The sequence below is a fragment of the Bubalus bubalis genome, chromosome 13 (genome assembly GCF_019923935.1).
Source record: "Bubalus bubalis isolate 160015118507 breed Murrah chromosome 13, NDDB_SH_1, whole genome shotgun sequence".
Classification (NCBI taxonomy): domain Eukaryota; kingdom Metazoa; phylum Chordata; class Mammalia; order Artiodactyla; family Bovidae; genus Bubalus; species Bubalus bubalis.
Window position 1 is genome coordinate 71,223,573 of NC_059169.1, and position 23,282 is coordinate 71,246,854.

At 43.9% G+C, this 23,282-nt stretch overlaps 1 protein-coding gene across 10 annotated transcripts in view; it reads left to right on the plus strand.

Moving 5' to 3' along the window:
• RCBTB2 (RCC1 and BTB domain containing protein 2) overlaps window positions 1-23,282 on the plus strand; it is a 42,901-nt gene that overhangs the window by 16,233 nt on the left and 3,386 nt on the right. For 8 of the 10 annotated variants that reach the window (XM_044926976.2, XM_006063599.4, XM_044926980.2 and 5 more), the window contains 10 exons: window positions 3,990-4,145; window positions 4,373-4,523; window positions 5,551-5,717; window positions 6,264-6,422; window positions 6,551-6,658; window positions 7,652-7,794; window positions 12,997-13,187; window positions 13,698-13,824; window positions 15,451-15,590; window positions 19,708-19,838. In XM_044926976.2, the coding sequence (XP_044782911.1) occupies window positions 3,990-4,145; window positions 4,373-4,523; window positions 5,551-5,717; window positions 6,264-6,422; window positions 6,551-6,658; window positions 7,652-7,794; window positions 12,997-13,187; window positions 13,698-13,824; window positions 15,451-15,590; window positions 19,708-19,838 (1,473 nt within the window). Of the gene's footprint in view, window positions 1-3,698; window positions 3,785-3,989; window positions 4,146-4,372; window positions 4,524-5,550; window positions 5,718-6,263; window positions 6,423-6,550; window positions 6,659-7,651; window positions 7,795-12,996; window positions 13,188-13,697; window positions 13,825-15,450; window positions 15,591-19,707; window positions 19,839-23,282 lie in introns of those variants that run through there. The other 2 variants (XM_044926981.2, XM_045162478.1) reach the window with 2 other exon arrangements.

Genomic DNA, 23,282 nt, shown 5'->3' on the forward strand with positions numbered 1-23,282 from the left:
GAGTCGGTGATGCCATCCAACCATCTCATCCTCTGTCGTCCCCTTCTCCTCCTGTCCTCAATCTTTTGCAGCATCAGGGTCTTTTCAAATGAGTCAGCTCTTCATATCAGGTGGCCAGAGTATTGGAGTTTCAGCTTCAACATCAGTCCTTCCAATGAACACCCAGGACTGATCCTTTAGGATGGATTGGTTGTATCTCCTTACAGTCCAAGGGACTCTCAAGAGTCTTCTCCAACACCACAGTTCAAAAGCATCAATTCTTTGGTGCTCAGCTTTCTTCACAGTCCAACTCTCACATCCATACATGACTACTGGAAAAATCATAGTTTTGACTAGACGGACCTTTGTTGACAAAGTAATGTCTCTGCTTTTTAATATGCTGTCTGGGCATCTAAGAAACCACTTGATTTTGTAGCAATCAAAATCCAAAAATCTGCTTGAAAGGAAAAAATGAGGTAGCAGTCAATCACTGTATACTACTTATGTTCTTGTTGTATGTCGCTGTCTGTCCTGTTCTTGGAAAGACAACCTGTGGTGGGCATTGCCTTGTTCACTAAAGACTTCATGAGCACAACAGCCCAGACCCTACAAGTGTGAGCAAACACTGGGTCTGCCAGGAGTGTCACTTTGTATGTGAACTTTTTACTCAGCCACAGATGATGTGTGGAAAGAAATCTGGTCCATCCACTCAGAAGCTAGTGATGTGGAGGATTTCTTAGTCCCTCTGACCCTCAGGCTCCTCCCAGGTAACATGAGGACAGCGCTGTGTGTGTCCTTCACTTGTGAAGAAGAGGAGTATCAAGAATATGTAAGAACCCCTTTAACTAGCACATTAGCATGTCTCCATGAAATATTTCATGCCATATCCCAAACATTGTTCTTTCTGAAAATTAATGACTTAAAAAGGAAAAAACATTAAAATGAAGGAAGTTAAGAGGAAGCTCATAGTAAATAAAATTCCGTCCTAGTATAATGAGGTGGGTAATTTAGAAGCTTAGATTCAAAGCTGACATATCAAGGTTCTGTCATTAGCATCACCGGGGCCCCAAAGATAATAGGAGACATCACTGTCCGGACAGGATCTTGCAGTTTGAGTGGCGTAGTGGGGAGCAGTGGCCAGATTGGCCCTAGGGGAGGCTCTGCCGCTCGTGAGAGTGATGCTGCTGGCATTGACGAACTGCTTCCCCTCTGTGTTGGTTTCTTCACATTAGTTTCCGCCCTGACAAAGCACCACAATTCAGGTGTTTTAAAACAGCAGAAATCTATTCTCTGACAGTTCTGGGGGCTTGAAGTCTGAAATCATGGTGTTGGCAGGACCACGCTCTCTGAAGTCTCAAGGGAAGAAGTCCTCCCGCCTCCTCCCCCTTCTGCTGCCTCCTGGCACTCCCTGGTGTTCCAGGATTGTAGCTGTACCACTCTGGTCTCTGCCTCTGTCTTCACATGGCCCTCTTCACCGTGTGTCTTCACACAGCTCACTATATGTGTCAACTTGAGTGGGCCCCTCGTGCCCAGGTTAAACATCTCTGGGTGTGTCTGTGAGGGTGTTTCCAGATGAGAATAGCACTAGAATTGGCAGACTTAGTAAATGGGTTGCCCTTCTCAGTGTGGGCGAGTTTCCTCCAGTGTGTTGAGAACCTGAATGGAACAGAAGGCAGAGGAAGGAAGAATTCATCCTTTTTTCCCTGCCTCCCTGATTTATCTGGGAGATCTCATTTCATCCTCTGCCCTCGGGCTGGGGTTTACATTGTTGTCTCTTCTGGTTCTCAGGCTTTTGGACTTAGATTGAATTATGTCATCAGCTTTCCTGGGTCTTCAGTTTGCAAATGCAGATGTAGGACTTCTGCACCTCCATAATCTTGTGAGCGAAGTCCTTATAATAAATAAATTAATTTCCCCTGACTCCTTTAGCTAGTCTGATCTTCTCTCTACTAGAACATATACCTGGTAAGATGGACTTAATATCTGATGGAAAAGACAGGCCTTAGAAAATTCTTTATTCCTTTAAAGGTAGAGTATGGTGATTATTGGGGCTTCCTGGGTGGCTCAGCTGGTAAAGAATCCTCCTGCAATGCAGGAGACCCTCGTTCGATCCTGGATCAGGAAGTGCCCCTGGAGAAGGGATAGGCTACCCACTCCATTATTCTTGGGCTTCCCTGGTGACTCAGACAGGAAAGAATCTGCCTGCAATGAGGGAGACTGGGTTTGATCCCTGGGTTAGGAAAATCCCTTGGAGGAGGGCCTGGCAAACCACTCCAGTATTCTTGCCTGGAGAATCCCCATGGACAGAGAAGCCTGGTGGGCTACAGTCCATAGGGTCTCAAAGAGTCAGACGTGATTGAGCGACTAAGCACAGCACAGGACGTGGTGATTATTGAGGGAAATGCCATTTGATAGCCCTGTTGGCCATTATGTAATTTTACTGTAATCTTAAACATTTTTGGAAGTTGAAAAGTGTGTAAGTGTATATATTTCCAGTATAACAAGTAGAGAAGGGCATGACAACCCACTCCAGTATTCTTGCCTGGAGAATCCCATAGACAGAGGAGCCTGGAGAACCACAGTCCATGGGCTCACACAGTGTCGGACATGACTGAAGTGATTACCACATAGCAAATATGTAAAAGCTCTCTTTAAGGAAGCTTCATCGTGTCCACATTGAATGCTCTTATGGGAGTGTGGCTGCTTGTAACCTTAATGGGTGCTGTGCTGGGTTTGATTTTATCCCCCCCAAATTCATATGCTAAAATCCTAACCCTCAAAGGTAATGGTTTTAATATTAGAAGGTGGGGCCTTTAGAAGTTGCTTAAGTCATGAGGGGCGAAACCTCCTGAATGGAATCAGTGCTTTATAAAAGGGGCTCCAGAGAGACCCCCAGCCCCTTCCACCACATGGGGACATAGTGAGAATACACGGGCTCTGAACTAGGAAGGGCACTTTCATCAGAACACAATCATGCCGGTGCCTTGATCTTGGACTTCCCAGTCTCCAGAACAGTAAAATACAAATTTTTGTTGTTTATAAGCTACTCATTCTATGATATTTTGGTTTAGCAGCCCAAAGGAACTAAGATACCTCATTATTCTGGAAGGTGACCTTATTTGGAAATGGGGTCACTGCAGATGTAAATCATTTAGTTAAGAGGAGGTCATGAGGGTGACCCAACTCAGTATGACTGGTGTCCTTATAAAAGGAGGGAAATTTAGACACAGAGAGAAAAAGACTTGGGGAAGATGATGTGAAAGATATTGGAAGATTCAGCCCTCTGCAGGCCTGGGGGAGAGGCCTGATAGATCTTCCCCTCACAACCCTTAGAAGGAACCAAGCCAGCTGATACCTTGACTTTGAATTTAGCCTCCAGAACTGTGAGAAAATAAAGTTCTGTTGTTTAAGCCCCTCAGTTCGTGGTTCTTTGTTACAGCAATCATAGCAAGTGTATGCACATAGTTTCTGGGTGTTTCTTCCTACCAGCCCCCAGATCTGAGTAGGGGCTTGAGGGAACCCACCAACTGCTCCAGCTGAATGGTCAGAACTGACCCGTGAACTGAAACTTCTGGACATTTTCCTTGGTGTCACCTTTGGCATTGTCCTTTGCCAAGGGCTGCTTTTGCTAAGACTCAGGTAGCCAATGAAACAGCAGTATTCCCTCTTCTTTCCTGCTTTTACCCTCACCCTATTTTCCAAAGCTACATTAAAGACATAACTGCCACAGAAAGTGCTTGCCAGGCATTCAGCTCCCCAGAGTTCAGCGTTGGATGGTTCCAGTGTCTTTGAGGAAAATTAATAGGTGAGATCTGATTCTATCCTGGGACTCTGGCTCTTGGTTGTTGTGAGAACAGTCCGAAGTGGTCGAACCTGTAAAAGCAATTCCCCAGAATAGACAGGGTTTGTTTCTTCTCACACCAGTGCGCACTCTTACACAGAAGGGGGCAGAGAAAATGTGTTCTCTATGAATCATTTTTTTAATAATTAAAAAAAAAATTCTTTTTCAGCCAGTCCAGGCTACTCTGTCGTCTTTGAAGATGTTAGATGTGGGAAAGTGGCCAATTTTCTCCCTTTGTTCTGAGGCAGAACTGCAGTTAGTTCGTCAGGCCTGTGTCTTTGGCAGTGCCAGCAATGAGCTTCTGTATACTACGGTAAATGATGAGGTAATGTTGAAGAAAAATATTCAGCCACATATTTTTAGTAATGGGTTTGCTAAATTGAAGATCTTGGGGGAACTAAGGCATTAAGATTTTAAAAAATGCACAGAGTAGATCCTTATTTATTAAATAATGAAACAGTTTTCCTGTAAGGGGACTATGCCTGTTTTGAATGTAATTACAGGTTTGTCGGAAATAGAACTGCTTGAGCTAACGGTGGTTTTTCCCCACAGATTTTTGTGCTTGGCACAAACTGCTGTGGTTGTTTGGGATTAGGTGATGTCCAGAGCACCATTGAACCTCGGAGACTGGATTCTTTAAGTGGCAAAAAAATCGCCTGCCTCAGCTATGGAAGTGGGCCACACATTGTCCTTGCAACAACAGGTAACCTAGGAACAGGGTAGAATTTTAGCCATTGCTTCATTTGTTGAGGAGCAAGCCTGGGACCACCCCTTACACTGAGAACACACTGTTTGACTGGGCAAGGCTTTCTGCCTCTGCCCTGTGAACTCGTCTATGCTTTGGACTGTATGAAATATGAACATATCTGGATATCAGAGTAAGAAAAGGTAGCCGGTGGAATCTAGCAGTTATTGGCACTTTGGTTATCAGAATGACAGTGCTGTGAGCCTACTTTAGAAGTGTAATTATTTTGCATTAGAATGCTGAATCTCACTTTGGACATTTTGAACTTGAGATTCTTGATCTACAAACAAAGCGATTAAAGCTACATTCTAAGATCCCCTCTGTCTCTTAACATTCTGTGATTCCGATGTTAAATAATGACTGATGGCTCCAGTTGGTGTCAGTAGTATAAGGACTTAAATATTCTCGTGGCTTTTTCATGCATTCAGACTGATAAGACATTCTCATTAAAACATACCTTATTCAAGAAAGTTCATAAAATATATATACACAGTTTTATAAATAATTACAAAGTATGCGTCCATGTTCTGCAGCCCAGATCAAGAAATAGAATCTTATGATTACCCCCAAAGCCCTGAATATGTATTGTACTGCACAATAAGTAATATAATAAAGATTTAAAAAATTAACTGGGTAACCATTTATAAATAAGGAAGTTAAGATTCAGAGAATCTTACAGTCTTGAATTTCAATCTGGGTTGTTCTTTTTTTTCTCTCTTGGTAGCCTTTTCTCTGTTATTTATCAAAAACCTATCTTCCAGTTATTTTAATTGCATCCATTTAAATTTCATCTTGTTGCTTTGAGGCAGAATGTAGTTTAACTTTCCAAATGTTTTCTTTTACAAAATGAGTTTTGTGGAATAGGGAAGTTGATTAACTTTCGCATGTGAATTTTTAGTTTCCATTTGTGGAAGTGTGTAATATATATACTGTCATATAATGAGTAGTTGTTTTGAAAGTCGGTTATGTTTCTTTTTGTTTTCAGAAGGAGAGGTCTTTACCTGGGGTCATAACGCTTACAGTCAGCTGGGCAACGGAACAACTAATGCTGGTCTAGTTCCCTATCATATCTCCACTAATCTGTCAAACAAGCAAGTCATTGAAGTGGCCTGTGGGTCTTACCATTCTTTGGTGCTAACATCTGATGGAGAGGTGAGAATAGTCAGCCTAAATCTCACTGATCATAAGGTTTCAATAAGATTATATAGATTCCTGTAGCAGACGTGGAACTATGATCATTTAATTAAAATAACCACCAACCTCACATTCATCTTATTCTTGTTAGCAGTTCATGGTCATGGTGTTTATATCATGACGTGTACCTGTATGTGGTAAGGATTTGTGTAGCTGCACAGTGTTGAAGGATGTATTGTTACTTCTCTGTTGCTATACTCAAGGGGGTTATTTGCAAAAAGGAAAATTCCCCAAATACTAGAAATTATGGCTGAGGCAAAATAGATCTTTTATAAGGATTATATGACATTTGATTATAATTATTGCTGTTTGTATAGATAATGCCAATAACCTAATTTTATAAAGTAATATATTTTATGAGAATGCATCCTGTGAAACTTCCCTGCCTAAGTTGTGAGAATTTATGGATATCAAGCACATGGAGGGCAAAGATGAGGCCAGAAGTACCACTGAGACACTCTGTATATTAGCGTGTTTCATTTACTGATCTCTTCTTTCAAATAGGTATTTGCGTGGGGTTATAATAACTCCGGGCAGGTAGGGTCTGGATCAACAGCCAATCAGCCGATCCCTCGAAGAGTCACCGGCTGCTTACAGAATAAAGTGGTTGTGAACATAGCCTGCGGGCAGATGTGCTCGATGGCAGTGGTGAACACCGGGGAGGTAAGAAAGGCATTTCATAGGTCGCTGCAAAAAGCCCTTCTGCCTTCTCAGTGTCCTGCTGACCTCACGACAGAGACCGTGACTGTTTTTCGGCTTTTGTGGGCATCGTGTCTCTCGTTTTCTCTCAGGTCTTTGTCTGGGGCTACAATGGAAACGGGCAGCTGGGACTCGGCAGCAGCGGCAACCAGCCCACCCCCTGCAGGGTAGCAGCTCTCCAAGGCATTCGTGTCCAGCGGGTACGTTCCCTTGGGTTTACGTGTGCCTGTTTTTAAACCTACGGTGGCAGACATACCAGTGTACTAAAATAAATCAGTTCTCTTAGCACGATGAAAAGTTGAAGTAGAAGTTAAAGTTCTTTTCCTGAATTTAGTTGTAATATTTATCAGAAAATTTTTATCTCCAATGCACTCTCACACGTAGCTCTTGGAATGTAAACTTTTATTGTCTTTTCCAAGGAAACTTTGGCAGTATGTATCAAGACCCTCAAAAATATTCACCCCCTTTGATCTGTAATTCTGCTCTTAGGGCATATATCCTAAGGCACCAAAGAGAAAGTGACTTAGAGAAGGTATAGTTCTTAGAGCAGACAAAACAAAAAAAAAAGAAAGAAAAAGAAAACAATGGTAAATAATAGATGTTGCATAATTTATCCAATCAGATGGTAAGTTAACGGTTAAATAAGTGATATAAATCTCTATTAACAAATGATGCTTACAAAGGATTTTAATAGTGCTATATGCACTGTTAAGTAAAAAGATACAGGACTACTTATACAGTATGATCATTTTAAAAAAAGCTTTCAATGCATATTTCTATATATTTTTATAAATAAATAATCTTGACCTTGAGATGACTTTCATGATCTGATCTGATCTGATCTTTTTTTCACATTGAATTTATGTTTTACTTTCCTAATAAAAAGAAAGTAATTCTTGAAACAGAGGAGTCTATTTCTTACTCCTTCCGCATGCCTTGATCTCTGTGAGCACGGGGAATGCCACAGGAAGGTGGCTGAATGGGCTCCTGTCACTGCAGGGCTCCTGTTGGTCTCAGTGCAGTTTTCACCGCACGTGGGACCTAAGCTGCATCTGGAGGGGTGTTGGCTAACTTTAATGCCTGCCTCTCTGTCTGCCGTCTCCCCTTTTTCATTTTTGATTCTTAACCTGTCTTGTGGAAAGCGTGTTTCGCTCTGTTTGCGGCTTGAGTGGGTTTGGTTTTTCTCTTTCCAGGTTGCCTGTGGCTATGCACACACGTTAGTATTAACAGATGAAGGTCAAGTGTATGCTTGGGGCGCAAATTCTTACGGCCAGTTGGGTACTGGCAATAAAAGTAACCAGTCCTACCCTACCCCTGTCGTCGTGGAAAAGGACAGGTAATATGCGTATTTTCAAAATGAATTCAATGTTCTTCAGTGATTAAATAAAACTGAGGCATGATTCAGAATTATGGTCAATTTATTGCTAGTATTAAAATATTCCTGAACAAGACCATCCATTCCTTTTTAAAATTAGCTTTAGAATTTGGGAGAAGGTTGAGTGTATGTTAAATATTCTATTTTCGTCACCCATATTTCATCTATACCTGTAATAGTTACTCTATACAAACTACAATGACTAGACCTCCAACAGCTCTTTGGCATTATTCTTCTCACTCAGAAATTTCCTTTCCCCCCATTCCCATTGTTCTCTGTTTCACCTTCCTAGGAGTTAATAACATTTGAGGTCTGTCTTCTGAGGTTTAGGAAGATGAAAGTACCTCCGATGGGAGTATAATGCCATTCACCCAGCTGCTTATCAGATTTGCCAGTTGAAAAGGATAGGGCTGTTTCTCATGACCTCAACTCCTAGGCTCTCACTATGGGGAAGAGCGAAATGGTTATAAAATGAAAACTTAGTTTTGTGCACTTGTGTGTGTGGTTGTGTTAGTGAACTGAAAGTCGCTCAGTCGTGTCTGACTCTTTGCAACCCCCTGGGACTGTAGCCTGCCAGGCCTCTCTGTCCATGGAATTCTCTGGGCCATACTAGTATGGGTAGCTGTTCCCTGCTCCAGGGGATCTTCCCAACCCAGGAATCAAACCCAGGTTTCCTGCATTGCAAGTGGATTCTTTACCACCCGAGCCACCCGGGAAGCCCAAGAATACTGGAGTGGGTGGCCTATCCCTTTTACAGAGGATCTACCAACCCAGGAATCGAACTGCAAAGTTGTGATGAGTGATTAGCATAACCCCAGAGTTTTTTCCCCAAATTATCCTACTATTTTTGAAGGTCTCTTGAACTTCTCAACCATGGCCTTATCACTGCCTTTTCACTCTTCATTTCTTGACAGAGAAGCATGGAACACGAACATTTCATCTTTTCTATTAAACCAGGGTTGAAATCATTGTAGAAATCAATATTGCTATTTTCATTTTTAGTGTACATATAAATTTCTACAATATCTGATTTTTAAATATATGGGTAAGTTATTTTGCATTTGTATGCAGTTCTTTTCTGTATTTCTGTTGGAATATTTAACAGTGAAAATGAAGAACCAGTCATTTTCAGTCCCTTGATTTTCATTTGAGTATTGTCCTCCCCGCCCCCCGCTGATCTTATCATAAGACCCTAGACTCCTTAAGAACTGGGGAGGATGGAGAAGGAAATGGCAAGCCACTCCAGTATTCTTGCTCGGGCAATCCCCTGGACAGAGGAGCCTGGTGGGTAAGGGTTGCAAAGAGAGTCAAACTAGACTTAGTGACTAAACAACACAGGGAGACAGAGACTGGCGGCAGACGGGGTGAGGGCCATGTGTGCGGGCACCCCGGGATCACAGCAGGCACCCCTGTCCTGCATCTGCATCGGCCTCCTGCAGCCTGATGGCTGAGGGGCCTTAGAGGGCCACTGGCGGGGGTCTGCTGCTGAGCTCGCAAGTGTACCTGGCATCACACCAGTGAGGGGGTCCACAGGAGGTGATCGGGATCTCCCCCTGCCCCATGCCTGCCCAGGACCAGGTGCTGGTTTCCAGTTGCTGCAGTGAACCATTCAAGCAGGAAAAAAAGCACAAAAAAGAACTGGGGAGGAGGGCAGATAACGAAGGTCCTGTGCTGAGAGGCACACAGCAAATGCAAGCAGCCGTGTCACTTTTATTTCTCTTAAAGGTAGTTCAGAGCCACTCAGTAAAAGGAGAAGAGACAGTCTTGAGGCTTTGAATAATCACAAAAGTGCCTCAGGCCAGCAAATCCAGTCACTTGGGACATTTAGTATTTAAACAACACAGCACAGAAGTGTGACAGGACCAGAGTTAGCATGGATAGAAAAACAAGCTATATCTGCATGGTGCTTTACCATTTTCCTCATGCTTCCTCGCTTCATATAAACTTGCACTCCTCTGTCCTTGGACTCATGGAATCGGCTGCCATGTGCCCACCAGCGATTTGCCCCACCTCGTGCCACTGGTCCTGATGGGCTCAGAGCGAGTGCCGGGTCTTCTCACTGTAGTCACTCTGGGACGGACAGAATATAAGGCGACTCAGTGGGAGAAAGCCAGCGAGAGGAGACGCAGGCATGGGAGTTACGTGAGTGTCCAGATACCTGGCACTGGAGAGTTACCTGTTCCTTTCTTTTTAAAAAATCTTCACAACTTAAAAACATTTGTTTTTTTAAATTATATAGGTAAAAGAAATTGCTAAACACGTCCATGCTTGATGTTGTCCACCTAAACATGATTTTGGCTAGAATATCAAGGATGAGTGTTTTGAATGAGATGTTCCTGCTTTTCTCAGTTTCCTGTGCTTGAATTTCGTGTGGTGATTTTGAGCCTGTGGGCTCTCTGTCGCACGAATATTGCAAGGGAGGAACCTCTAGGTTTGCTAGGACTTGTTCTGCACCTCCCCGTCCTTTTCAGTGACTGAAGCTTTGCCGGAACATTATGACTTACCTTTCAGGAACTCTTGACTCTTGGGGCTCATTGTGGGGAGGCTGAGCTAATTAGAAAGAACAGGGTTGAACTCGGGCCGGGATGGATCATCAGGTCTTGGTTGTGTGTTCCCAGAAGTGGAAAGTGAAAATCTGGCTACATGGTTTATTTGCTTAAATAACAACCCAAGAAAAACTGGATTAAAAAAATTTGTTTTCACAGAAGCCTATTTGTGATGAAGAATGCTAACATTTTATGTTCATAGAGAAGTGATTTTAATAGTTAAAATGATTCTCTTTAACTTAGTCACTCCCAGTCTTTCTGAATTTTCAATACTTTGATTTACCAGCATTTAAAGTTCCATAAAAAACATATTTTGGGTTAAATTGATTTCAAAACTCACTTTGCCTTGAATTTTTGTTAATTTGTAGCTTCTTGAGGTGTTAATTAATAGTGTGTTGGCCTCACAGAACCAGAATTGAGAAGCATTGCTCTGGATCTTGTAATGGTCATGATTTCTTCTCTGTTATTCTTCTTCTTCACAAATTACCTTATTTTTGCTCTTGGCTGTTTTCTGTTTTGCATTCTCTCACTGTCTGCTGTTTCAGTTCTAGTACCTCTTAGCCATTAAGCCATGCCATTGTGGTGGATCTAGTTTTATTGAGGTGACACCAAATCCATTTATTTTCAACATATAGTAATTTTTTTTCCAGTAAACATGGCTGGCTACAAAATAAAGTATGCAGTACTCCAGACCTCCTGGGCTTCCCTGGTGGCTCAGCAGTAAAGAATTCACCTGCCAATGCAGGAGACATGGGTTTTATCCCTAGGTCAGGAAGATTCCCCTGGAGAAGGAAATGGCAACCTACTCCAGTATTCTTGCCTGGAAAATCCCATGGACAGAGGAGCGTGGCACGCTAGTCTGTGGGGTCACTAAAGTGTCAGACACGACTTAGCGACTAAACAACAACAATGCCAGACCTCCTGACAGTAAACCTTAGCTCAGTTTATCGTCCACTGCATGTATGACTGGACAATTTGAACTTCCATGTTTGCTTCTTGGTATGAATCAGACGAAGGACAGATGACCTCAGACAAAGGCAGGGCACTTTGGCAGGTGCTGGAGTCCCAAGCCCAGACCTGAAGGTTCCCCTCAACTTTCTCCCTTCTCGTTGCTGCAGCAGCTGGTGCTGTCAGCCAAGCCCGAGCCCCACCCCTGACTTCCCTGGTGGCACTGGGTGTTCCAGGTAAACGCCCTAGCCATGCTCAGGGAGGGCCAGCCTTCCCAGCTTCTCTGTATCTTTAACCCCTGACTGTGGAAGCAGCATCCTGCCTCCTCGAATGAATGGCAGAGGCTGCTCCCCATTCTTGGAGGGTCATGGTAAGCATTTCCAAAGTGAATGTAGGAGTGAAGTTATTTTGGTTTTCTGGTGTTGGGTAGTTTAGCACAGAAGTTCACGATTGTGTTCCAGTCAGTTACATTTTTCATGGAACGTTTGTTATCAGGGAAAAGAGAGGTCCACCAAAGAACATTCCTGACCGAGGACTTTGTGCATAGTGATATTGAGAGGCAGTGAGTACTTTCTGTTTGTTCAAACAGAGGGTATGTGGGCAAAGATGATATGACAAAAAGCTGGCCGTAGATGGTAGGCAGATTACAGGAGGCCTTAAGAACATGTGTCTGGATTTTGTCTTGTGGGAAGTCAGTGACGGGTTTGAAAGGAGTCATGAGAATGGGTTTTCAAGAGAATCATTAACTTGACAGCATTGTGCGATTTAGGTCAGAAGAGAGAGAAAGTCTAAGACAGGGAGACCAGGTATAGGGTGTGCTTGATGAGGCTCTGACAAGTGGGAGACATTACAAAGAAAGAATTTGTTGTCATTTTGCCAACTGGATATTCTGAAAAAAGTGCTAAGTGAGGAGGGAGGAGAAGTCAGAGATGACCCTAAAGTTCTGGGAATGCTGGTACCATTGCCTGAGGCAGAATCAAGATGCCACCTCACTTGGGGTAAAATACTATTTTAAGTCTGTGTGGTGGCTTGGTCTTAGAGAAGACAATTAGTTTGAAGTCAACAAAACAGTGGTTTCCATTAGGAAGTGTGCTGAGAACTATCTGCCTGTCAGCCATGAACTTACTGATGTTGGATCTAACGTAATGTTTGGTCCCAGAAAACTGCTCTCTGGGGTTCTAGATGATACCATTCGGTGAGTCAGAACTACTGCACTTACTGCGTGCAGAGTGAGTTGGGGTGCCCCATAGCATGCTCCATGGAACCCTAAAATTGGTGAAGTTTTGATAAAAATGTTTATTGACCCTAGGTGGAGATGCCCCTCATCTTTTTGATTTGCTTTCGTAAGCAATGTTTTAAGAAAAAATTAAATTACCTTTTTTTTTTTTTTTTTGGTCTTTTAGTCTCTGTTCTCTTGGCTTGTACTTCAGTTTCAAAATAGGTGCATATTTTTATCGGCCTACTGGCTAGAAGTGGTAACAAGAAGACCTTCATGATGTATAAGTGCTTAAATGAGACATTGCTTAAATGTAGATAACGGTTTGGTGCCTGAAAATTTACAAGTTTGGGCTTAATGAAGAGTTTTTTTTTTTCAATCAGTTAATGCTAAGGGAAGGAAAAATTGACTTGTTTCTTCTCCTGTTTACTTGGTGTGTGTTTGTGAACCTAGAATTATAGAGATCGCGGCCTGCCACTCGGCGCACACGTCGGCCGCCAAGACGCAGGGCGGCCACGTGTACATGTGGGGCCAGTGCCGCGGCCAGTCGGTGACCCTGCCGCACCTCACGCACTTCTCCTCCACCGACGACGTGTTCGCCTGCTTCGCCACGCCTGCCGTCACGTGGCGCCTCCTGTCTGTGGGTGAGCTGGCTGCTGTCTGTCGGGTGATGGCCTGAGAGCTAGGAAGAAAACTCTGGTGCTGTTGGTTTTCAATAGTGAGGACTTTTGTTAAGTGCAGTATCAGGCAATTCACTTCCCTCTCACAGGCTCCTGTGAAAGAGAACTCACCGGACCGATTCATTTTCCTTAAAAGTATCAGAAATCTCATACTAAAATTCAAAGAACTTCGGATGGCTTTTTGATATGACTGGGAAACCATGGCTTTTATTTTTAGCGGGTATATTTACTCAGGCTTTCAACATGTTTATTTAGTGAGGTGGTTGGGGCTTTAGTTATTTTGCCAGATTTACAAGCAGATGTGTCTGAGGTTCTTAAGACAATTGCAGCAGCGGGAAATCTGTATTTAGGGAAAAAAGCACACTGCTCAGTTGGTCAGTTATTTTGGGAAATTGGTATTTTCATGAGTGTGAGCAAAGTGATGCTATATTTGGCCTGCATTTTCATTGGAAAACACTGGTGTCATTCCGTTAGAACCTGACGACCACCTTACAGTGGCCGAGTCCCTGAAGAGGGAATTTGACAATCCCAACACCGCAGACCTGAAATTTCTGGTGGATGGAAAGTACATTTATGTGCATAAAGTCCTTCTCAAAATCAGGTAAGGCATCATTTGAGAATTGAAATAAATATGTTTGTTATTTTCTAGTTGCAAAGACCTATGTCAGGCACTTCAGTGATTCTGAAAAAAATGTGAGGCTCTTTTCGCCCTTATGAGCAGACAGTACAGCAGGGAAAACACATTATATGTGAAAAAAGAAATCACAGAGGCCGTGGTGTGCAGTGGGTGGGGTGTGGTGCAGGGCATGCACAGTTGGCTTCCTCAGAGACTCTGTAGACAGCTTGTCCACCTTGGCACTGGAGAGCAGCCATCCAGCCAGCGGTGAACATCTATTGAGCCTTGTTCGGGCTGCTTGCCCTAAGTGAACCTCCCTGCCCAGGAGCTGAGTACAGCCCATGAGAGTCACTCTCCTTAGTCAGCTGTGGGATACTGCAGGTTTAGACCTCGAAAAAAGACAAGAGCAGCAAGGTTGGGGGTAAAACTAACAGGCAGACTTTTAAAAATTCACTTTTATTAATGGGTAATTTTTGAGCATCCATTTAAAATGTGCAGCCTGAGGCGTTTTGACATTTGTATATTCTCTGGACACCACCATTCCACACCAGGATACAGAACGTTGGCATTGCCCCCCTCAAAGATCCCTCAGGCCCTGGCCCTGGGGCAAGCCATGATCTTCTTTCTATCAGTATAGATTAGTTAGCATTTTCTAGAAGTTGATGTAAATGTAATGATACAGTACGTATTCTTCTCTGACTGTCTTCTTTCTTCTAGCCTAATGATTTTGAAATTCATTTTGTTGTTACGTAACAGATATCCAAATCCTCCTGCAGTGAATCACAAACGCAGTATAGTATTTCAGTCTCAAGTTCACTTCTTAGTAAGGCCAGGCTGTGCAATGTTTGCTCACTTCTACTGTTGTCCGTAAACCTTCATAAAAATGAGGAGGTTGTGATTTGTTAGGGCTATTGTAACAAAGTTCTGTAGACTGATTGGTTTCAATAACAGAAATTTATTCTCTTATGGTTTTGGAGGCTAGAAATTCAAGATCTTGTTGAATGAATTGGGTTGTCCCATCCTCCGTCCCACCTCTGGTGGTTTGCTGCCAGTTCTTTTGCCTCCTTGCCTTATGGCAGCATAACTCCAGTCTGCACGTGGCTTTCTCCCTGTGTCCAAACCCCCCTTTTTATAAGGACACCAGTCATGTCAGTTTAGGGCCCACCCTAATGACCTCCTTTTAATTTGATCCCTTCTCCAAATACAGTTATATTCTAAGGTTAGGACTTCAGTCTGTCAATTTGGGGATTCAATTCAACCCATAACAGGAGGAGAAGAAACAAAATTACTCAGAATTTTTAAAAATAAAGCCACCTGATTTCTGTAAATGCTGCTCCGTAGACATGGTGTGGGAGGGACCCATCTGTGGCCACAGAGGCGGCCGCCCCACAGCAGGCTAGCATTTGCAGCCTCCTCCAGTAAACCACTGTTTGCAGACTTCTGGCCAGCAGAGGAAGCGAGGGGCCCAGGCCAGGACATGAAGGTGTGTGGTGTGCGTTTTTCCTCTCTGCATGGTAGTTGTTTCCTCTTTAACCACTACGAGCACGTGCTCCTCGGGAAGGTGATCAGCTCTTGCCCAGAAGCCAGGACCTGACATCTTTCTTCCTTCAGGTGTGAGCATTTTCGCTCTTCACTGGAAGACAATGAGGGTGATACTGTAGACATGAGTGAATTCTCGTATCCCGTCTACCGAGCCTTCCTGGAGTACCTGTACACAGACAGCATCAGCCTGCCCCCCGAGGAGGCAGTAGGTAACTCCCACCTGACCTGACCAAGGGTTTGGCAAAACGGTGCTTTGTGTAGAGCCTGAAAGGAAGTCTCTATGAGGGTGGTCACAAAAGTAGTTCTGCTTTTGTGTGCTGAACCCAAGCTCTCTTTCCTTCTTCCCACCTCATACAAAGGTTGACTTGGTGGATAAAATGAGAGGTGGGTGAATTATCAACCCGTCGACACTGTGGGGTGGGTGCCATTCCTCCTGAATTGCTGGACACCGTACACAACTTTTTAGTTTCCACAACCTCCTGCCTTCAAGATATTTACATTATAAAAATGGTCAGATGCATGTAATAAGAAGCCCTGCTGGCCTCCATATGTGTGACTGTCTCTTTGGGACAGATTGCCGTGGTCCAGCGCCTCACGGCACTTCAGGGTTACTGATGTTAAGAAAGCAGCACAGGGCGTCCATTTGGACACAGGGTGAAACATATACTCGATTTCAGCTTACAGCTGTCAGTATCTTTGGCCAGTGGGACAGAAGAATTAAAGAATTGCTTCTGTAAGGAACCAAAGAGTTTAACCCTCAAATTTTTAAATTCGGTATTCATTTTACATGTGTAAAGCCAGTAACACTTTTTACCAGATCAGCATTTAATTTGCCTTGGGTGAACAGAAGTCTGATTTTCTAGTTTTCCTTCCTTTCTCCCACAGTGCTGGAGGGCCAGGGCCCATGGTGTGCCATGCTCCCCTTGGCACCTGTGAGGGAGACAGACCAAGCCCTGCCCCATGGAGCTGGTGCTCAGGGAAGGGAGGCCAGCCAGTAACAAGAAATCAAAGTGGTCAGTCAGGAGGTCAGAGAAAGCCTCCGTGAGGAAGTGTGCTGAGCAGAGAGCGGGGGGAAAGCAAGCAGACACCCAGGCGAAGAGCATGCTAAACGAGAGATGGTGTGACGGTCTGAGACAGGAGCATGGAGAGCGTGTGGAAGAGGAGGAGGGGGAGAGAGTGAGAGATGGGCAGTGGCGGTAACTGAGGCCAGGCAGCTGGGTCTGGCCAAGACCAGATGCGGCCTTGGAGGTCACGGTGAAGGGCTCGAGTTTTAGTCTTGATGTGATAGACAGCCTTGGAATATTTTGACAATGGGGGTTGCTTATTTAGTTTTTGCTTTAATAGTAAAATGGAAAAAGGAAGTGGCTTAAACAAGGTGGTTTCTCTGTCTGTCACCCAGGGACACAGTGCAAGGCATCCTTACATGTGGCCCCTGGATTCATGGCCACGGCCACATCTGCACTGCAGACAGTGGGACAGAGGAAGGAACAGTGGCGAGGTGCCAGGGCAGACCCCGGTGTCTGTAGAGGAAGTCCCACTTCTTTTAAACCAGGGACCAGAGAGGACCAAGGCCTTAATTAGCTGCATAGGAAGTTGCAGGGAGTGGTCACTTCTAGATGGCCATGGCTCAGCCACATAGTCTAGGATTTGGGGAGAAAAGGAGGATGGGTTTGTGTATTTTATGGAGGGAGGAGGCACCCGCAGCTTTGACTCCAGGAGTGAAAAGATCAGGAGCTGTAATGGTTGAGATGTCAGGTGCTGGTGCCCTGGGTTAAGGTGGTCTAGTGTGGAGGTGTTGAAAGAGATCAGAGTCTGGACACATCTTTCATAGTGAGCTGACGGAATCTGTTGGCGGTGGTTGTGGGGTGTGAGGGAAAGAGAAGGACGGGGTGTTTGGCCCTGGTGTGGAGAGCACCAGGTTTTGCTCTAGAGTTTGAAAAATCAAAGGAGTTTGAGCTGCCTTTTAGACATCTGTGTGGCAGGTTTTCTATAGGCCCCTGGGCAAGAGTCTAAAGGAGGCCTACATACCACATGTCTAAAAATTTAAAGTTATGTGTCAAGCTAAAAGCATCACATAAAATGTGTTAAATCTTCATACCTTGAAAAATACATCTTCATTAAGAACTGAGAGGCCAGGGTGGCATTTCATCTGGAATTTAGAGTGGTAGGTCTCTTGGGGTTCCGTGCTAGGACACCACTGCATAGGAAGGCAGGCCCCTGGCCTCCAGCTTGGGCTCTGCCGCCTTTGTTTGCCCACCACCACTACCTCCTGCACCACAAGAGGTGTGCGGGCACCCAGGCTGCATCTCCACGCTCCGTCCATCCCGCCCAGCCACCCCTTGGGACTGGGGGTCTGTACCTTGGTGACAGGGTCGAGGGGAGGAAACACTTGCGTGTGTGGCCTCAGGCTGATTAGGCAGGGAGTCCCAGGGTCCCTGGGGGCTCAGACGGTAAAGAATCCACTTGCAGTGCAGGAGACCCGGGTCAGGAGGATCCACTGGAGCAGGAAATGGCTGCTCACGCTAGTATTCTTGCCTGGAGAATTCCATGGACAGAGGAGCCTGGCGGGCTACAGTCCACAGGAGCTCAGAGTCGGACATGACTGAGTGGCTAGCACTTTCACACTTTGCCAGAGTCCCGGGTGCACGAAGCGTGGTCTAGGAGCGGGCACGTGGCTCGCTGGCCACTGTGGGGAGGGGCTGCCTGGAGCAGGTGCAGAGCTGGGCCCTCCTGAGCGGCGGATCCAGCCAGTACCTGTGAGCACACGCATATGTGAGTCTGGTGCCTGGGGTGTGGGGAGCTGTTGATGTGAATCTGAGAGTTGTTGAGAACTGACTAGAAACAATCAGGTCATTCGCAGCTCTCAAGATTTCAAAAGATTTCAGTTTATTTTCCCCAGTGGGCCATAGGCCTTTCTTCTACGATAATATTTGTCACGTTACAACGAAAGCAAGTTGCCAACTAAAATCTACCACATTGTGTAAAACTTACTGTACGGTTGAAGAAATCCTGGCTCTGTGTCCTTTGGGCCCTCCATGCAGTACCTTCCATGAAAAGGTTATCTTGAAGTAAGCATGACAACAGTCCAGTCAGGATTCAGCTGGCTTTTGATCAGGTGGCAACCAGGACTGAATTGGACCTAGCAAGTGTTCCATTCTTCCCAGGGTGTACGACTGAGCCCATGGGGTGGATCCCATTCATGCAGGGGTGGAGGGGACTCTCACAGTATCTCTAGCTGAGTGACCTAACTCGAGTGCTGCTCACTTCACCAGTGACATACTTTATGCTAATTAACAAATCCTCAAATGGAGATTTAAATAACCATAATTGAAGCCATTTGACAAGGGCCTTTCAAATACTAACTGACTGACCATTCTTTTTTTTTTTTTTTTGGCTGCATTGCGCAGCATGTTGGATCTTAGTTCCCTGACTCGGAATTGGACCCTTGCCCCCTGCAGTCGAAGCTTGGAGCCTTAGGCACTGGATCACCAGGGAAATCCCCTGACTGACCATTCTAGATTAGAGTGCTTTTCATAGTATCCCTTGTGTGCATGTTCAGTCACTCAGTCGTGTACAACTCTTGGCGACCCCGTGGACTGTGGTCTGCCAGGCTGCTCTGTCCATGGGATTTCAGGCAAGAATACTGGACTGGGTTGCCATTTCCTTCTCCAGCAGTTAAACATCTAAATCACTCTACGTTGTATTATTTGAAAGTAGATGACAGATAATATAACAAGAATCATCAGGTTTTTCCAGACAGTATTAATACTGTGAGGCTGGAGATCATTTAGGGAAATAAGTAAAATAAGAGTCTGAATATTGAACTCTGGGGCAATCGAGTACTCAGAAGTCAGGAAAAATGGTCCATCCATGAGACTGAAGAGTAACTTCTGAAGGAGAAGAAAACCTGAGCAAGTGTTTGAAGAAGCTGGGTGCTCTCACAGCACGTGTGAATGCTGCTGGAGAAGGTGCTGATGCTTCAGGGGGAGGGACGACCAGAGGAAAAGACTTGAGCCGTTTTCACTTGCTGCTGCTTTCCCCACAGCTGCTTGTTTGTGTGTTGCATTTGCTCAGTGCAGCTGTGTTCTTAGATTGAGCCACACACTCAAGAGTGTGTAAGTCAGCCTGAGCTTCAATTCCCGCACCCCTTTGCTGAGGATTATATTGGGTTGGCCAAAAAGTTCGTTTGGGGTTTTCCATACAATGTTACAGACAAATCTGAACAGAAAGTTCTGGCCAACACAGTATTTAAAATAATCTCTGACGGGTTGAGTGAGTTTAAATCAGGATACTTGAAATCTCCTAATAAACATCTCTTTCTACCAGGATTGCTTGATTTGGCTACATTTTATAGAGAAAATCGTTTGAAAAAACTCTGCCAACAAACTATCAAGCAGGGAATCTGCGAGGAGAATGCCATCGCGCTGCTGTCGGCTGCTGTGAAGTATGAAGCTCAGGTAAGAAAAGCATCCTTTCAGCAAGCTCACCTTCTGGAAGAAACAGCTGTCTACTTCATGCCTTGCACTGAAAGTCTGCTTAAAGATTTAATTTAAATAAAGTACTAAAAGAAAAAATATATAAGGGAATTTTTATATAAAGTTAGGATGGACCTCAAGGGCAGAAACCATGAAGGAAAGGATTGATAGATCTGATCTCAAAAAATTAAAATGTTTACACACACGCACGCACACACACACACACACACACGCAAATAGAAAGTAAATGACACCGGAAAAGTGTCTTTAACACAGTGAGGCAAGTTTACCGTCAGTTCAGTTCCGTCGCTCAGTCGTGTCCGACTCTGCGACCCCATGAACCGCAGCACGGGGTTTATTTTTTGGGGCTCCAAAATCACTGCAGATGGTGACTGCAGCCGTGAAATTAAAAGACGCTTACTCCTTGGAAGGAAAGTTATGACCAACCTAGATAGCATATCGAAAAGCAGAGATATTACTTTGCCAACAAAGGTCCATCTAGTCAAGGCTATGTTTTTTCCAGTGGTCATGTATGGATGTGAAAATTGGACCGTGAAGAAAACAGCACCGAAGAACTGATGCTTTTGAACTGTGGTGTTGGAGAAGACTCTTGCGAGGCCCTTGGACTACAAGGAGATCCAACCAGTCCATCCTAAAAGAGATCAGTCCTGGGTGTTCATTGGAAGGACTGATGTTGAAGCTGAAACTCCAATACTTTGGCCCCTCATGCAAAGAGTTGACTCACTGGAAAAGACCCTGATGCTGGGAGGGACTGGGGGCAGGAGGAGAAGGGGACGACAGAGGGTGAGACGGCTGGATGGCATCACCGACTTGATGCACATGAGTCTGGGTGAACTCCGGAGTTGGTGATGAACAGTTGTCCCAGTTCATCGGTGCTGTTTTCTTCACGGTCCAACTTTCACATCCATACATGACCACTGGAAAAAACATAGCCTTGACTAGATGGACCTTTGTTGGCAAAGTAATATCTCTGCTTTTCGATATGCTATCTAGGTTGGTCATAACTTTCCTTCCAAGGAGTAAGCGTCTTTTAATTTCACGGCTGCAGTCACCATCTGCAGTGATTTTGGAGCCCAGAAAAATAAAGTCTGCCACTGTTTGCACTGTTTCCCCATCTATTTCCCAAGAAGTGATGGGACCGGATGCCATGATCTTAGTTTTTGAATGTTGAACTTTAAGCCAACTTTTTCACTCTCCTCTTTCACTTTCATCAAGAGGCTTTTTAGTTCCTCTTCACTTTCTGCCATAGTTAATGTATAATTCTTTAAAAAAATGATAATATGAGCAGTTTGATGGAAAAAAAATGGACCAAATGGATTTATGAACAAATGAAAACTGAGAATGAAAATAAAGTATAATTTTTCAGTTGTCAATAGGGAAATCTATTTTTAGAAATAGTACAGGCTCAGGATAATGGGTATTCTCCTAAATTGCTGAGGAGAATGCAAATTAGTGTAATCAGTTGGGGCAGTTTGGTATAATATGTAATAAAAGCTTTAAAAATATAATTCTTTTAGGAATTCACTTGTAGAAAGTTACCTTAAGAAAGTAATCATGGATTCAAAGATTTAGCTTCAAAGACATTTCCTGCAGTGTTGTTTATAATTTTAAAAAATTTTAAAAATTCAGCATAAATATATCAGTTCTCAGTTCAGTTGCTCGGTTGTTTCTGACTCTTTGCGACCCCATGGACTGCGGCATGCCAGGCCCCCCTGTTCATCACTAACTCCCAGAGCTTACTCAAACTTGTATCCATCAAGTCGGGGTTGCCATCCAACCATCTCATCTTCTGTCGTCTCCTTCTCCTCCTGCCTTCAATCTTTCCCAGCATCAGGGTCTTTTCCAATAAGTCAAGTCTTCGCATCAGGTGGCCAAAGGGTTGGAGCTTCAGCTTCAGCATCAGTCCTTCCAATGAATATTCAGGACTGATTTCCTTTAGGATTGATCTCCTTGCAGTCCAAAAAGAGCCTTCTCCAACACCATAAACACAGCATAAAGGTAGGAGAAAATTGTTTAAAAAATGGTATAGTCTTTGGGCTCACAAAGAGTTGGACACAACTTAGCAACTGAACAACAACCTCAGATATGCAGATGACACCACCCTTATGGCAGAAAGTGAAGAACTAAAGAGCCTCTTGATGAAAGTGAAAGAGGAGAGTGAAAAATTTGGCTTAAAGCTCAACATTGATAAAACTAAGATCATGGCATCCGGTCCTATCACTTCATGGCAAATAGATGGAGAAACAGTGGAAACAGTGGCAGACTTTATTTTTTTGGGATCCAAAATCACTGCAGATGGTGACTGCAGCCATGAAATTAAAAGATGCTTACTCCTTGGAAGGAAAGTTATGACCAACCTAGATAGCATATTCAAAAGCAGACATATTACTTTGCCAACAAAGGTGTGTCTAGTCAAGGCTATGATTTTTCCAGTAGTTGTGTACGGATGTGAGAGTTGGACTATAAAGAAAGCTGAGCGCCGAAGAATTGATGCTTTTGAACTGTGGTGTTGGAGGACTCGTGAGTCCCTTGGACTGCAAGGAGATTCAATCAGTCCATCCTAAAGGAGATCAGCCTTGGGTGTTCATTGGAAGGACTGCTGTTGAAGCTGAAACTCCAATACTTTAGCTACCTGATGCGAAGAGCTGACTCATTTGAAAAGACCCTGATGCTGGGAAAGATTGAAGGCAGGAGGAGTAGGGGACAACAGAGGATGAGACGGTTGGATGGCATTACCGACTCAATGGACATGAGTTTGGGTGAACTCCGGGAGTTGGTGATGGACAGGGAGGCCTGGCGTGCTGCAGTCCTTGGGGTCGCAAAGAGTCAGACACGACTTAGGGACTGAACTGAACTGAACTGAACAACAACAATGTTAATACCATTCAAGATATATTGCTGACTGAAAAACTATGGTCCTGTTTTTTAATATTTGTTAAATAAAAATATTTTAAAATTTTAAGTATAAATAGCTAAATTGAAAAAGACCAAAATTTATTATCTACATAGAATAAAAGACTGAAAAATATAGTCAGTGGTTATCTTTGAATTGGTGGGATTGTAAATGATTTTCATTTTGTTATGTTTGCTAGTTTTTCCTGAATTTTCTATAGTGACCATGTATTGTTTTGATAATAAAGAAAACTTGTCTTAGAGTTAAATCTTGAGGAAACAGGCCAGACTCCTTGGAGTCGATTTCCTTAAGGATATCCTTTCCTTTGTCAAAGAACAGGGACATTTTAGCAGTGAGCAGAAAAAAGCCTATAACTTCTTTTCTGCTTATGTAAGTAATAATATGCTTATTAAAGAAAATTCAGAAAATACGAAAAGTAAGAGGAAGGAAATGCCTCATCAACCAGAGGACACAAACATTTCATACAGCTCCTTCTGATTTTTCCCCTAGGT